We start from the raw sequence: 16,168 nt of genomic DNA on the forward strand, positions 1-16,168 counted from the left end.
AGTTGGTTTTGCAATGCTTTTATTACTGTATATATTAACATTGTTTTGGATAGTATGTAGCAGGCATCTTGACATTTAAGTTCATTTGTGCACTTCTCTGAAGGGAAGATGTTTTACCCTAATACACCTCCTGGTTCACTTCCTGATCTTAGCGGCACTCACTACTCCTACTGCTCCCGCTCTCAAGGAGGAGCAAGTCACATTATATAATGAATTATACCAACAAGCACATCTCTAATAGAAAGCACATCACTTTATTGTGAAGGTCTCAAGTGGAAGAGTTCAACTTAACCATGACAATACTTTATGTATTACAATTGCCTGTTGATTTATGCAACTATGTTGAAGAAAGCTGTTAGCCAAAGTCACCCCCCCCCCAAAAAAAATCAGAGGATATTTGCACCAGTTTTAGTTTATACCTCACAACATACCTAGGCTATATTTTTACTATCACAGGGCGTATTTGCTACTAGGGGAATGTTACATGGTCTTTCAAACATGAGACTATTTACAGAATAGGCTGAACATTTGAGTTTAGATAAAGCTGAACAATTTTACATGTATAGGAAGTGTTATAGGCTAGCTTTCCTGTGGCTTTTAGCTAGACATCAGGCACTAATGATTTGATTAGCTCTGTACAAAGAATCACACTGTCCAAAACCTCTTGGCTGCTGGTTAGTTCCAAATTGTTCAAGATAGCGCCTACTTTGAGCAACAGGCTGTTGCGGGGCCTTGGTGTCCCCGTGTCATCCTTCTGATGCCTCTGTGTAACAAAATAGAAGCTAAGCTGTTGCACTAAGTCAGAAGTACTGGTTAAAAGAGGATGGAATTAACAGTATATAGAAAAGACATAATATACTGGTAGAAAGTTGTACCACCTCAAGGCTACACCGAATTCACTCCTGCTAGGGAAATACTGCTCTCTCCCCCACTACGCAAAGCTGACAGAAATTCCCTCCGTAGAGTCCTTGAGCAATAAATTAAGTTCCGAGGCTAAGTGAGGGAACTGTTGTACATTCAGAGTGCATTATGCCTCCACCAGCAGTGGCTGGGCCTTCCTGGTACAGCCTACGTGCCTCAAGCACCACGACACCGCGGTCTCTTAAGCCATAGTCACTAGTTTTAGTTGCAGGGAAGGTCTCTGGTTACTAGGGCTGAGCGCTGTGGCTGCACGCAGGGATGTCTGTGCACAATGCGAACCTGATTTCCCCCTTAGCCATACAAAGTAAGACAATATTTATCACCATACAGTTTGATATTACTTCCAATAAGTACAATATTTATTAAACATTTCTTCAGTTTTGTTACATATTGTGCAACAAATTACAATATTCTGCAGCCACAAATTATATGCAGAGTATGAAGAAACTATTAATCAGATAGTGTGATCTTTCCATTTATAATTCTACAAGAAGGAACTAGCAAATCAGATCTTACATATATCTTACTAAATTTTATGCATGGAAAGTGACAGACACTGTTGTGCTGTTTGATACAAAATGGCTAAACTTCATCTTCAGAAGACTAAACCTGACATCTAAACATGCCAATAGAAACATCAAAACAAAAATACATCCTAACCAACCACAGGAAACAGTCTGGTATCAGGAAAAGCAACAAGGATAGCACGTTTATAAACCAGCACACAAAGGTTTAAAACAGTTCTGAAAATGAAGTTAGCTGTCTTGAGTCAAGGGAATAAAAAAAGTCAGTATTGACCATTTACAATCTCTGACCTTTGTGGAGACGGTAAGAATCTGTTGTAGTGCAGCTACATACAGTACAATTCAGGCAATATTTTTTTTTCACTTGGGTTCAGATTGCAAATTCATTGTTGTGAGACAAAAGGGGGGAGGCAAGTTTTAGCAGCAACCTCCACTAGACTGCTTGACTGGAGTGCTCTGAATTTTAACATTGGACTTCTCTGCACCACCAGCTGTCGCTCCCGGACCCATTCGTTTTTTAATCTCGGCAGCCATGGTCATGAAAGACTGTTCTACATTTGTGGCATTCTTTGCACTGGTTTCCAAAAACGGAATTCCAAGAGAATCTGCAAATTCCTGCAAACCGAGAAACAGTGAACAGTGAGCTCATACACCGGTTCATGCCTCACCTCGTTTCCTGGTGTGCTGCTGCATCAGCCATGAGTTCCTAGACCACCCCCCTACTCCCAGACCGCAGCCTGACGGCGACTCGCGCTGCAGGGTGTCATGGAACTGCTCACACCTGCCTTGGCATCCGTGTACCAGGACACTTCCCTGCATTAGAACTTAATCAAGTGCATTACAATCCAGACCAGGCACTCAAGCAAACACATCGATATCAACATACCTTTGCTGTTGTATAGTCTACTACTTTCTTTGTGGTCAGATCACATTTGTTCCCCACCAACAACTTGTTGACGTTTTCACTGGCATAACGGTCTATCTCCTGCAGCCATTGTTTTACATTATTGAAAGACTCCTAGGAGATAAGAGAACTGTAAGCAAGACCCTTAACCAAGGGGAAAGCTCCGCTCTATTCAGTAACAACCAGGGAAGAATATGAAGCAGCGTACTGATCAGTGCCACTCACAGCCACAACAGAACTCACTCAACAGGACCCTCGGTTGCCTACGACAGGCGAGTCAACACGGCCCGTGGAGCTCCTTCGCCCCTGCTCCAAGCCCCACACAATCAGCCCTGTGCCGCACTCCCCCCCATGATTTCTCCCTGCTCCACATCTTGAATAGTTAAGAACTTCCACCACCTGGGACTCTCTCTCCTCCTCCTGCAGCAGAGATAAGGCACAGCACACAGCTGAAACTAGAAGAATCCCAGGCACTTGCAAAACACCAGGTATCAAGTGCAAACCACATCATTGCAGAGATGCTGGAACGATCTTTGACTGCAGAAATGCAGAACTGATACTCAAGTTCACAACTGAACCCGATTGTTGTTCTCCTATTAATTCAGGAAACTCTACACTTCCTAAGAGTCCCTCAAACATGACAACTGTACCAGTAATCTTCAGAGATTCTTTCACAGAAAACACTGGCTCAGTTGTATCCTGCACACATGCTGGCAATTTTCTGTTTCAAAAGCCAGTTTTATCGTAGACCAAAGTTCAAGTACATTCACAAATCTTTCAACAACTTCCACCAGTAACTCAAACTCCTGCTACCAAAGGCAGGGTGAGAAGTATTCACATAGAACAAGCAACTACATGCCCAGCAAGCTTTAGGTTAAGCCTAAGATACAACTGCTTTAGAGCCAGCAATCCCACTGCTCCTTTTATTTCTGTTTAGGCTCCAACCAGAGACTAAACACATACATTTGGCTTGATAAACCTTAACGCAGCCTAACACAGTCACTGTCAACTTAAGAAGTGCCAAGTGGTTAAATTCCTGGTTTTATTTACTTTATCAGCCTAACATATGCCACCTGGAGAAACTCTCCAGGCACAGGTTCAACACTTACCTGATCTGTAACATCATACACAACTATGATGCCATGAGCACCTCTATAGTAACTGGAAGTGATGGTTCGAAACCTCTCCTGTCCTGCCGTGTCCCACTACAAGAAAAGCAACAGGATCAGTTACTGCAACATAGCTGCACCAGTGTTACACGTTAGCTTCCAGAAATACAGCTCAGCTGATCAGCCATCCAACCACAAGCACATCCAAGTTCAGCTACAGAACTGTCTCTTCAAGGTATTTTAATCGAGAAGAATGACACTTCAGTAGGTGCTTTTCAGGAAGCGCTCATCCGTTTGGTTTCAGACAAGTGTAGTCAAGAGATCTCACAGAGGAAAACATTAAGCAGTTTTGACCCACAAAGAAGCCATGGTTCAGTGGTCAGAAGAACAAACACCAGCCAGGGATTGAAAACCTGCTAGGAATAAGGTCAGAGAAACACGGGTCTATAACTTGACCGCTCCTTTCAACCTCCTTGCTACAGGAGCAGCAGCAGAGGTATTTAAAGGCAACATTCCTCTTCAGAGGGTGAAGTGCAACAACTCAAACCAAACCTGGTTCCCTCCTCCTGCTGGGAGAGCTAAGGAGGGACATGACATGCTTGACCTCTCCTCCCATCAGGGCAGGAACAGGAGTTGCCCAAACATTCCTCTCCCTGGAGCCACATCAAGAACAGGGCCAGCCGCGTATTAAAAAAAGTCACTCACAGACAGATTTCAGTAGCAACTGCATTCCTAGCGTGCTGCTCTGGACTCAGGACAGCTACATTAGAGTCTGCAGGCTCAGACTTCTGGCTGTAAACTGGACTCCTGCTCCACAGCACAGCCTGGAATCCCTGAGTCACTGCCTCCCAGTCCTGAGAGCCTTGGCTCGAGCTGGAAGCAGTGGCTGACAAGGATTGTGTGACCTTGCATAGATATTAGATTTCATTACACCAGTCACCCTTTTAGAGTGCTTCAAGATTAGAGGGAAGAACTGCCAAGCCTGCTCCCCTGCTTGCTCCGAGTGAAAGACCAGGAAACACTGCCCAGTGCTAAGGCAGGCCGGCCACTTACAAGTGTTTGTGTCAGTTTTTCCATTCAGGTCAACAAAAGCAGCAGCACTAGACAGCGCAGTCTGCCACAAACAGCTGCTGCAGAAACTGGGCATCTCTGACAACTGTGGGATATTCTTGCACTTACACAAATCCTTGCTAAATACTGCAGAACTACACCAGTTTTGATACGACAGCAGTCCAGCACAGGATTCTACCCTTCTTCAGCTCCCAGCCCATAACCATCTCTTAACTACTTCAGCTTTCTTCTCTTCCCAGGAAAAGAAGGTTCTAACAGGTCATTTCCTCATTCAGGCAGATAGCCTTGACGAGCACCTGTCTTTAAGGGCCAGGTCACAGGAAGTCTTGTAATCTTGTGAAAACTGCCTAGCCTCTTGTAACAGGGAAGATATCGCTTGTATTTTAATGATTAAAGTACAGAGATAATACCAATAGTTATGAATGTAATCCCATGCTTCAACAGATTAAAGTACCCAGGAGTTGAGAAATACTACTTACTATCTGAAGCTTGATTGTTTTCCCATCTAGTTCTATAGTTCTGATTTTGAAGTCCACACCAATCGTGCTGATGTAACTTTCTGTGTACGTGTCATCCTAGGAGAAAGAATGAACGTAAGTCAGGCCAGCTGCACCTCTCCTGCAGTCACCTACTGTGTCACACAACAGGCAGGCTGCCCCAGGCAGACAGAGGTGGGTGGCTCCCTAGCAAAACCACCTGATGATGCCCGGCAAAGTCCACTAGGTAGCTACATACTTTCACAGAATGCTTACTTCCCCCCAAAACCCACAAAGTTTTTTAAAAAACAGCTCAAACAACAAGATTTGTGTTCCCAAAACCTAGTCAAAAAGCCTCTTTTCTGGAAATCCCACAGCATTAAGTCCTTTTGAACTACAGTTTAAAAAAGTCTTTCCTCAGGTTGGCAGATTGAAGAGCTACTTAGCATAACCACAATGATCTTAAAATGCCTCAATTTTTATTTTCCTTCAGTGATTTTTCATGTGTTACACAGCTGCTACCTACAAGTCAGCAGCTCTGCCTCAGTCACACTCCACACCTGAACTTCAGACCCGCTGCTGGCACTGCTGCTTGCCAGGGCAGTTGAGAGCTACCGCTCGGGCACTTGTGTGAAGTCCCCTGCTCCGCAGCCTGTGCGCGCAGCGGGAGGGGAACGCAGCACTGGTCCAGCAGCTTGCACGGCCCTGGCCACAGCCTCCAGCGAGCCTGAAGGCACACAGGAAGCGCTGGATCAGGCCTTGCTACCTTCAGTGACTGCTGGCTTGCCAGCATGGAGGAAGTTTCTATTCCCAAAGTACCAGTAGGATAGAACTTCATGTAAAATGCACCACAAAAGGCTTTATGAAACCAACAGCTACCACAAAAGCAAGGGATTTCTTTTGGGTTGTGAATGGAAGACACCTTAGATAATACATCTGCCTGAGGGGAACACGTGCAAGCAAGAATAAAGCATTGAGCCTTTCAGAATGACGTGACATTTATTTCCTTCACATTTCAATACTCGAAAGGGTATGTTTGAAAAGCCTGCTGGTGTTTAACCTACAAAAGGAAGAACACAGGTAAGCGAATGCTGTGGTAATACCTTATGTCAGGGTAACATAGCTCAGTTAGAAAGTCAAATTTCTAAAGGAAAAAGCTACTTAGCTGAAGAAACACCAGATAACTGAGCACAAACTTAAGGTAGCTGTCAAAAAAGAAAAAGCTGGATTATTCGCAGGAAGCCAAAATTAGTTCCAAGGTATCCGCAAGAGAAGCGGGCTAGACTGATGCAGGAGTGCTGCTCCAGCCCTGGTGTCACTTCCAAACCACTGCCTCCAGTCCTGGGAGCAGAGCAAGTTACGTTTTTCTAGTGTTCATGGTGGCTTTAGTGTCTCCCTGTCCTAACACTGCACCAACAGCAGCTGTAATAGCTTTAACTTGGGTGATGCTATTTGTACGTACCAGACCATCATTCCACATTAATAACATGGAAGAGGCTCCTTCCAGAGGTGCCTAGAGCAACTGTTTAGGCTGTAAAACTGCTGCCATCATTCTGCAGCAGCATCAAACTCTAGTTTCTAAACTAATGCCCCATATTCTCCCATCCTTCCTCTCCTCCCATGTCAACATAAGGCTGCACTTTGGCAGATGTAGACAAGGAGTTCACTGGACTCCAGCTTTTTCTACTTAGAACTGTCAAATCCATTTTAACTTTTCCTGTTGACAGGAAAACTACAGCTTCTTGCACCAGACTTCAGCCACAGTGGCCCACCAGCAATTCTAACATTCATTATATACTCATTCACTAAAGAAAGCATAAGGCCTTATTATTCCTAGAGTATCATTTAAATTACTTCTCCCTCTGGCTAAGCAACTGGTAGGCTTTTTGAATGAAGATATCAAACCTCATCTGGCTGAAAATATTCAGATCAAGTAGTAACTGACACATTTGTTTTCTTCATGCCTGAAGGCACACACCCCAGAATTCAAGTACATTCCTCCATCTTCAGTGTTCCATCACTACTGCAATGATGGAAGTTAAATTAAGATATCTTGTTCTCAAGTAACAGGAAAATGGGAAACTTAACTGGACATGTTCTTTATATTATTTCTGTATTACTCAAATACATTAGCTAGAAACACATGCAGAAGACAGGAGGGTTTTGCAATACTTCAATCATTCCTTGGTATATCAGACCCAGCAGACATCAGTCCTTCCAAGCAGTTCTTGTAGCACAGATGTTCTAGCTAAGTACCAGGTAGCTTTTTTTTTTATGTAAAGTTTTCAAGCATGATCACTTACTGCAAACCTAAGTAGAAGGCAAGATTTCCCAACACCGGAGTCTCCAATCAGAAGTAGCTTGAATAAATAGTCACTGCAGAAGGAAAAAAAAAAAAGTCACTTAATGAAAAACACTTCTTGAGAGTCGTGCTCCTTATAGCTAGTATATTACCCTGTTTGACAAGGGTAAATTAATTTACTAGGGAAATTACCTACAACTCCAAGCTTCTCTATCCAGTCTAGACACTCTCACAGTTTACTCAGTAAAAGCAGTAAGGCAGATGCTCTGAACGCAGCATTTTGGGGTAGAACAGTGCTTTCCTAGGAAGTTACCCTGGGGATATTAGCGTGACTATCAGCAAGAGTAACACAGACCTATTTCAGCCCTTTGTGGTCTAGCCAAGATTAAAATCATGCTTCACAATTAAGTCACTCAACCAAACAATGAGGTTTGCGCTTAAGTAACACACAGAGGGCAGTAACAGCCAGCTGTCCACCAGAGCCATTATCTTTGCATCTTCTTTGAAGGCAAAGGCTTGATTCCGCTGCCCGGCTTCACAAGTACCACGTAGCTGGCCAAAAGCAACCAATTCCTTCCTCACTTTAAGTTACCTAAACGTAAGCTCCAGCAGAACCCAACAGCACAATAACACAATTTAAGTATACAACTTGTGAACGCTAAGTTCAGTGGCCTGCTAAAGCAAAATGAACATCCACCCCACGACAGACTAATAGCTGACAGCGACCACACACTCCACTTGCCTTTCAGGAATTACAGCTAAAGCCACTGCCAGAGGAGGATTCATTCATCCTCTACAGGACATCAGGTGCAATATTAGTAATTCTCAAGTCATATCAGAAGAGATGACAATTTTTTTTTGCTTCATGTTGAGTCCTCCCAACACTGAGGGACCAAACTCAGCATCATCAACAACCAACTGACATACTTTAAAGAGTAGCAAAGACTTCACTGTTGACTAAATATCAAGTTTTGTGTTAGTCATAAGACTAATGGGCCAGTTTAATACTAGAGACCACATAGCAAAGAACAAGCAACACAAAGCAAAATAACTTGTGTAAGTGGTGGTTAAGTACTAGATTAACTCATTCTAGGTTCGCAACTCCTCAGCCCCACAGTGCTCAGGATTGCGTCCAGTTCCTATTAACCACAAATTCTAGTCCCACTTAACCAAACTAAGAAAGTACCATGTATGCAAATGCCTGAAATCAGCCTTCCCCACCTATTATTCCCCAACATCGCCACAGACTCTGGCTGGCAGGAATCCAGCCAGGAAACCGCATCCATCCCTAGCGCTAACAGCCAAGCAGATGGTCAACTGCTCCGCTTGTCACTGCTCCCTGCCCAAACGCCTGCCATCTTGCCTAGTCCCAGGCTGCAAGAACATGCTCAACTGAAACCTTCACCAGCTCCTGCAGCACTTCTCTCAAGGCTACAGAGAAGTCAGAAGTGGTAAATGTAGCAACTAATAAGCTGATCCTTAAAATGCAACCTTCCCCCACAGCATAAAGCTAAAAGCACTCAAGGTATTAAAAAAGAAAATCAAGGTCAAAGGATGTCTAGCAGTTTACAGTCACAGAATTGCTATTCCACCTGTCAAGTCACACACTAACAACACAAGGCAAGATGGTTACCAACCCAAACTGTTAGGTGAGATATGTTACATCACAACCCACATAACAGCTTCAAGATAGCTGAAGCATTTTTGCTGACCAGAAGCATTACCACTGCCCACAGTAACACTGGTGATCACAGACAAGACAGCCTGTTCCTGACACTTGGGCCTCCCCATCAGGTGACACCAAAATCGCTCCTCACAGCCCGGAGCACTGCCTCCCTGTGTGCTTCAGAAGAACAGTTTTACATTTCCTGCGGCTCCACTTGCCAAAACGCCACCACAGCCACACCGATGAGCTAGTGCTTGAGCATGCACAGTTGTGGTTTATCACAAACCACCGCCGCCACCTCACACCCCCACCCACCCCCCGCCCTGTTTTAAGCGTAAGGATCACTGAAAAAGGACTGTATCGACCAGTTTTACTGTTACCCTCAGCTAGGCAGCTCTGCTGCCTCTCCAACACCAACATCACCCAGGAACTGCTGCAAGGGGCTACCCAACAGCAGCTGTAGCAAGAGGCATTTAACCTTCTTACCCCCACCAATAATTTAATTTCCCAAGACTAGTAGTGATACTGTATGTAACCTGGAGAGCAGGGTAAGGTACAACAGCTTTGAGACCTGGTCCACTGTTAAACCTACACCTTCTTCCCCAGGATCATGCATCAACTGAAGTCACAATTGCCTCAGCCTTCAAACAGCTCCTTCCTGCTACAGCAGGGAATTTTGGTTTTTCAGTTCTCTGCAAAACCAGAATTTTCAGTGACCCTGAACTTAAATTATCACTTACAGTAAACACTAATACACTTGAAAGTACTAGAGCTTGCAGCATGCCATAATCCCTTAAGAATGGTAACACAGGAATATTGCCACTATATTGTCTTCACTAAAATTAGTAGGAAAATAATTCCTTCCTGGTGTAGGTAAGGCTTCAGCTATGAGTCTTAACGATTCACTTCAGAGCCTCCCCTTGCTTCCAAGGGGAATTCAGGTCCCCCCAGTCCCCAAACTTCAAGTACCTTGTTTTCCTCTGCTACTCTTAGTGCCAAGAACAGCTCCCAACCAGATCTACTCTGCCATTAAACCCTTTCCTGTTCAGAAGCAAACAAGAACAGTAATAGTTTACACACAGCACTACTGTTAATGCAACAAGAACCCAGAAGCCTTAAACACTGGGTCTGACAGCCTTGTTATTAAGAGCCACCCTCACTTTGGGCTTCAGTATTTCTAGAAGAAAGTGACAGCCCCAAGCTCATATGATTACTTCAGCATCCTGGCTCCCCCCCACCCCCCAAAGTCCAGGCCACTGCCAGCCAGGGAACAGCCTCTACTGAGTTAGCAGTCTCTTGACCCCAGAAATGGGTATTGTGTCACAAAAGCCTAGTTCTGGCACATAAGCTTAGATCTGCACCAATCTAGAGATAGTTTAAATAGGACTTTGCTATTTAGGTTTAAAAAAATTTAAATAATTTTACATTCCAATAACATAGTGCCTTCCTTTCTAGGTCCAGCTGCTTTAGGACCTCTTAAGATACAGCAGGTGACTATATAGGGGCCCTGAGAACCAAATGAGCAGTCTGTAACACATGGTGGGATGCCAGAGACAGCTCTCAGGATACAACAGTTTAAAACAAAAATGAAAACAACCTACAAAATTTCAGAAATCTATTTCTAGACTAAAACTACACTGCTAGAATATTTATGTTAATGGGCTCAGCTGTAGCAGCGTGTCCAACAAGCCATGCAGGTTAATTTTGCCTGTGAGGAGTCACAAAACCATTTCTGAAACCACTGAATTTTGCTCTTCCAACCTGGAGACTTAACTCATCAAATCTTCCAGTTCAGGGAGCCTTCATAAAGCAGGGTGAGCTATGCAGCATAGCCTTCTCCATGTTACTTAGAGTGTGAATTCAGATTTATCATTATATAAATAAATGGTGAGAAATAGTGTAAAGTCATACATAGCACCCATAAGAGCACACTAGAAGAATACGTGCAGGAGGGTAGGCAGGTACTGTCAGTAAGAGTGAAGCCTTCTAATCCTCCCCATCAGGAAGAGGATATGGCCACTTTCTCTTGCCAAAGAGATAATGGATAAATACCTCAAGTTTAGTTGCCTCTTGCCAAAACAAAAAAAAAAAGAACACACACCACACCTCCGAAACAGCCCTGTCAAATTTTTGAGCAGTGAGGCAGCATCCTCCTGTTCCATGCATTTTCCATGAAGTAGTCAGCAAGTTCAGCAGAAGACCAGGAAGTCAAGTTTAGGACAGACCTGGCCAAAGCTGTGTAGAACAAGGGACCTGTGGGCCTCTAAGTTACTGTTGTTTGTACAGGTGGGTAACGTGAGGATTTTTAAGTGTCAGGAAATTTTTGTGCCAAACCAAACAAGACTAGGTAGTCATCCTCCCCCAACAAGGAACTGTGGGGATGTGCCTTAATCACTGATGTCAGCCACGAGTTTACTGTAAACAAGTACTCACAGCTGCCTCAAGCCCGGTCTCTGTTCTACCACCCAAGATATTTTGAAGAGGAGCAAGGAGCACTACTAGTCACTCTGATTACACACTGGCTGTGTGGGTAAACAGAATCCAGAAGACATAATGCCACTTTGCATTGCAGACTGCTGTTTAAGGAAGTTAAGAACACAAAACAATTTCAGATTATTCCAGCAGCTCAGAAGCTGTCAATTGTCACCTACTGAACACCATCACAGAAGACTGAACACCCCACACACCCTGGTATTCCCTAATACTTCTGACGAATACAAAAAAACCAGATTTACCCCAAAAGCCACTTAATTTCCTCATCTCTCCTTGAAGGAGGCATCTATAACAAGATCCAGCCACTACAGAACATTGATCAAGATTTAATTCCTCATACCACTCAGCTGTTAGTTCACCCACCAGCATGTTTATGCTATTCAGCCTACTACTACACACAAGTTGCAGAAGGGGCAGGAAATGCCGAACCTGACACGATCGAGTCACAACAGTCAATATTGACATTTCACTCATTTAAACACCATAAGGCAGGGTGGAACACATCCCAGTGCTAGATAGGCAGGTGTTCTAAGAATTTAGCTTCCAAATGCTAGCACTAATCTCATCCATCCCTCTTCAGCCCCTGCACTCAAATGAAAAAGCACACTTAACTAGTTCACTATGCTGTCCCACAGCCCTCAAGCTTCACGGAAACTCTCAGAAGCGCACACACTCCCCTTCAAACCCTTGCACCAGCAGCTTCTAATCCTGTAACTCTAACACACAAACTGAAGGAGGCAGGACTTTTTATTAATCAATTTTTAACTAGCTATCCCACTGACCTCTGATAGAGTTCTGGCATGCCCAGGATGATTCAGGGCTACAGGCAGCCTGACTTGCAGCTGTGATAAGGAAGCCAGACTGTGTCACATAATAGGCAAGGCACTTCTAAAAGGATAAACAGACATCTGTACCTGTATCTGTTACAGGTAACTAGAAGGAATAATCCCTTAAGTCTTATTCCTGGTTCAACATTTATCCAAGTACACACACTACTGTGACAGATATTTTCTGTCCGTCTCGCCACACCCTTCCCACCACCTAGCCTCATCCTGCAGACAACACTGGCAGGAAGTAGCCATTTAATACGACAAATTAATCTTAAACTGCAGCTTTTCCTCTGGTTGGTTTTTGTTTTGTTTGTTTTTCCCCCCAAAACTCAGCTGTCCTCACCACCAGGAATGAACACTCTTCACAGAGAATGAGTCTCCCTCAAAACATTCTCCCCATCTTCATAGCAGGCTTCAGTATCTCATCGCAGGCAGCTATGCTCTTCATGAGCTTAGAAAGCTGAGAGGCTTCAGGAAAGGAAAAAAAGCCACCCTTCGATCTGTTTCTGCACAGTGCTAGTTGCCTAACGCTTTTCTGGCAGTTTGACACTACAAAACCCACCAGTCTGCAAGGTAAACTCAAGTTGAATGCTGAGAGTCCTTACGACCACAGAAGCACCAACAATTTGTTGGTGCTTCACCCACAGGCTACCTCCAGCTACTGATTTGCCATTTCCCAAAACCACACGAGCAAGCTTGTTATGTCATCTTGCCAAGATGTAACTTGAGTTCCTGGCTGTACCTCTTCGCTTTCACCAACTCCCTTGCACTAGCTGATGACTACTTTGCCTTCTACTCCCATTTGCTCTTCAGGTGATTTTAATGGGCCCAGAGCACTTGCAACCATGCTGCCATAAGCAGGCAGCACAAAAGCCATGACCATGCAAATCAGTAGCCTCAGCTGTGTGGAAAGGCAGGCTTTGAGGACAGAGGTAGCTGAAGTATCATCCATGAACAGAGACAATGGGTATCTACAGCAGCAGTGTCATACCACACGTGCATTTCAACACCATAACTGCTTCCATTAGAGGGCACAGTGGCCTCATCGGCCCCCACTGGAGTGCCAGCAAAGCCAGCGTCCATGGCAGAATCCTAAGAACACTCTTCAACACTAAACTGTTGAGAGTGCAGCAGCTGGTATTTACAGCGCTTTTTAAACTAATCCCAAGTCTCTCCTCTTATTCGCTCAAAAAGGCCACGAGGTTTGTTGTCCCGACATCCTGGTGGGCCAGCCACTGCTCCTACAGTTGCCAGGATACAGACAACTACTGACCAGAGGGCTCAGCCACCCTTACTGCCCAGCAGCCCAATTAGAGAAAAAGGCCACAGTCACATCACGAGGGACAACGACCCTCAGAAAAAAAAACCCTACAAAAACTATGCCATCACCAGGTTTTCTAGGCAAGTACTATTTCAGCTCAAGACAGCCCCAAGAGCATTTCATTATCAAGTCACAGCGTTGCAAAATCTACATAGGCAAGAAGTGTTTTGCAAGAGCCATGTGACACACACATGACTTGCAGCTAAAGTGAAGGGTGGACCTCCGACTACTAAGCTGCCAGCAGCAACCGGCCGGGAAGATCGGCTTTCACAAAGAGCTGGCTTTCCCCGGCACTTGTTGGAGCCCCGCTGCATTTGCGAGGCCCCGGAAAAAACCCCATCGAGCGCGCCCGTGTTTGCGGGGTGCCCGCAGCCGCCGCGGGGAGGGAGCCGGAGCCACGCGGGTCACCGGGCCCGTCGCGCCGGTTCACAGCGGGGACATCATTAAGTTTTCATACCCGCCCTTCCCACCCGCCCCCCCCCCCCCCCACCCCTGTACCCGTCTCCCCCCCGCCCCCCGCGGACGGCGGCAGCAGGCCGAACGCCTGCCCTCGGCCCCACGGCCCCCCCGGTGCCCGGCGGCGGGCCGCCGGAAGCCCTCAGCCCTGCAGGCCCGGCCCTTCCCTCCCGCCCCCCACCGCCCGCGGCAGGCCCGGCGGCCTACTCCCCCCCCGCCTGCCCATCGCGGGGCAGCGGAGCCCGCGGCCGCAGCGAGGCCGCCGCCGCGGGCCGCACTCACTATTCGGGATTCATGCTGGACATGTCCGTGGGGCCCGCGGCCCGAGGGACGGCGAGCGCGCTCTGAGGGGGGGCGGTCGCGGCCTGGCACCTCCCGCCGCCGAGGCGGGCGCTCCGCGGATGCAGGCGTCCAACGGCTCCCGCCTCCTTCGCCCGGCGCTCGGCTCGGCCTACCCCTCCGCCGGCGCCCTGCCCGCTCCGCGGCCTCCGCGCTCGCTCCTCAGCCCAAAATGGCTGCCAGAGCCCAACCAGGAAACGGGGCGGCCTCTCGCCGAGCAGCGCTTACATGGCCGGGGGGCGGCGGCGGGGCACGCCGGGAAACCGAGTCCGCCACGGGGCCGACGGGCTGCGCCGCCGCACTGAGGGACTCGCTCTCCCGACGGCCCCTGCGGCGGCTGCGCGCATGCGCACCGCGCGGCCTTTCTTCCCCCGGCTCCGGCGGCTCGGCGCGGCGGGCGGCGCCGCGGATTGGCTGGGGAGGAGCCGGCTGGGGGTGACGTCGGCGGGCAGACGTGGCAGCCCGGGCCGGGAGGGGCGGGGCTGGGCCGGAGGGGCGGGGGCGGCCGGAGGGGCGGGGGCGGGGCCGGGGCGGGGCGAGCCGCGCCCACCCGCGCCCGGGCCGCCCCTGCCCCGCTGCCCCGCTGCCCCGCCCGGGGCCGGGCGAGGGGGAGACACCCCCGGCCTCGGGGTCCGCGTCCCGAGCGGGCGTTGGGCGCTGCACAGCGGCCCGGGGCCGGGGGGCGGAGGTGACACCCCGCGGGCGGGGGCCAGGCCTGCGGCGTGGGCAGCGGGCAGGTGGCGGTGGGCAGCCCCCCCGGCTGCTGGCTCTTACCCGCTGCCGGGCGAGGGGTGACGGGAGGGGCTGCAATAACACCGGGACCCGCCGCGGGGCCCGGCAGCGCGGCAGCACCCGAACCAGAGCGGGGCGGCGCTGGGAGTCGCGACCTTCCTTCTCCACCTGCATGAACAGGCAACAGCCCTTTTGCGTGCTGTCCCCCACCTTTTACCGCTGCAAGCAGCCATTAGTCGCGGTTCGTAACGTTCTCTGGGCACAGGAGATATGACCGCGCTCATTTTACTGCGGGGAAGCCACGGAGAGGTTGTAACACGCCGGGGACCTCGGTGCAAGCAACTTGTTAAAGCTAATTTCGGTTTTCTGGGCAACCGCTAAAATTCTTAGGGAGTACCAAGTTGTATTGCTGGCAGTTTTAGTCGCTTTATGCTTTTGGATTTATTCCTAGCAAAGTCCTAGTCTTTTCAGCACCCTTGGAAAGCGCGCATTGCTGCAACGCTATCCATCATTCCAGGCTCATCATTCCAGGCTCGAACGCTGCTAAACCTTACAAGTCTTAACAGCTACTCGTAATCAGCTCGGGAATTTAAATCCCCACTAAACACATATTATCCGTTGTTATTTCATTACAAAGGGCATGGTATAATACATCGACCAAAGTTTATCTTCCAACTGGCTCAAAGGACAGGAGAAACAATCTGCAAATTGATGGCAGCCATCGAGACGCTAATCTGGTCGCGTGCTGACTTCCACCCAGCTGCAAGTGGCCAGCCACGTAAACACACCGAGGCACTACCCAAATAACCGACCCAACAGGAGTCTTCCCGTCAGACAGACACAGAATGGAGCTGAATCCCTGAGGAACTGAAATTGCAGTTTTGTTCTTCCCCTCCCCCCGCCAAGAAGATCATGAAAAGTCACTTGTGCTCCACGCATCTCCATGGTTTTAATATAGTTATCTTCGACTCCTTCAAAAACGTCAAATAACTGTGCTGCCTGTAAGTGAAAATACTGAGCACTG

General features: G+C 47.7%; 1 protein-coding gene across 1 annotated transcript; it reads right to left on the minus strand.

Annotated features, from left to right (window-relative positions):
• Positions 1 to 2: 2 nt before the first annotated feature.
• Positions 3 to 14,610, minus strand: RAB1A (RAB1A, member RAS oncogene family). The gene is made up of 6 exons (XM_055810868.1): positions 14,356 to 14,610; positions 7,309 to 7,381; positions 5,009 to 5,104; positions 3,459 to 3,554; positions 2,332 to 2,463; positions 3 to 2,060 (listed from the first exon to the last, which is right to left on the minus strand). The coding sequence occupies exons 1-6, from the start codon at positions 14,376 to 14,378 to the stop codon at positions 1,863 to 1,865; spliced, it is 618 nt and encodes a 205-aa protein (XP_055666843.1). The 5' UTR covers positions 14,379 to 14,610; the 3' UTR covers positions 3 to 1,862.
• Between the last annotated feature and the right edge of the window lie 1,558 nt (positions 14,611 to 16,168).

This window comes from Falco peregrinus, chromosome 7, assembly GCF_023634155.1.
Source record: "Falco peregrinus isolate bFalPer1 chromosome 7, bFalPer1.pri, whole genome shotgun sequence".
Taxonomy (NCBI): domain Eukaryota; kingdom Metazoa; phylum Chordata; class Aves; order Falconiformes; family Falconidae; genus Falco; species Falco peregrinus.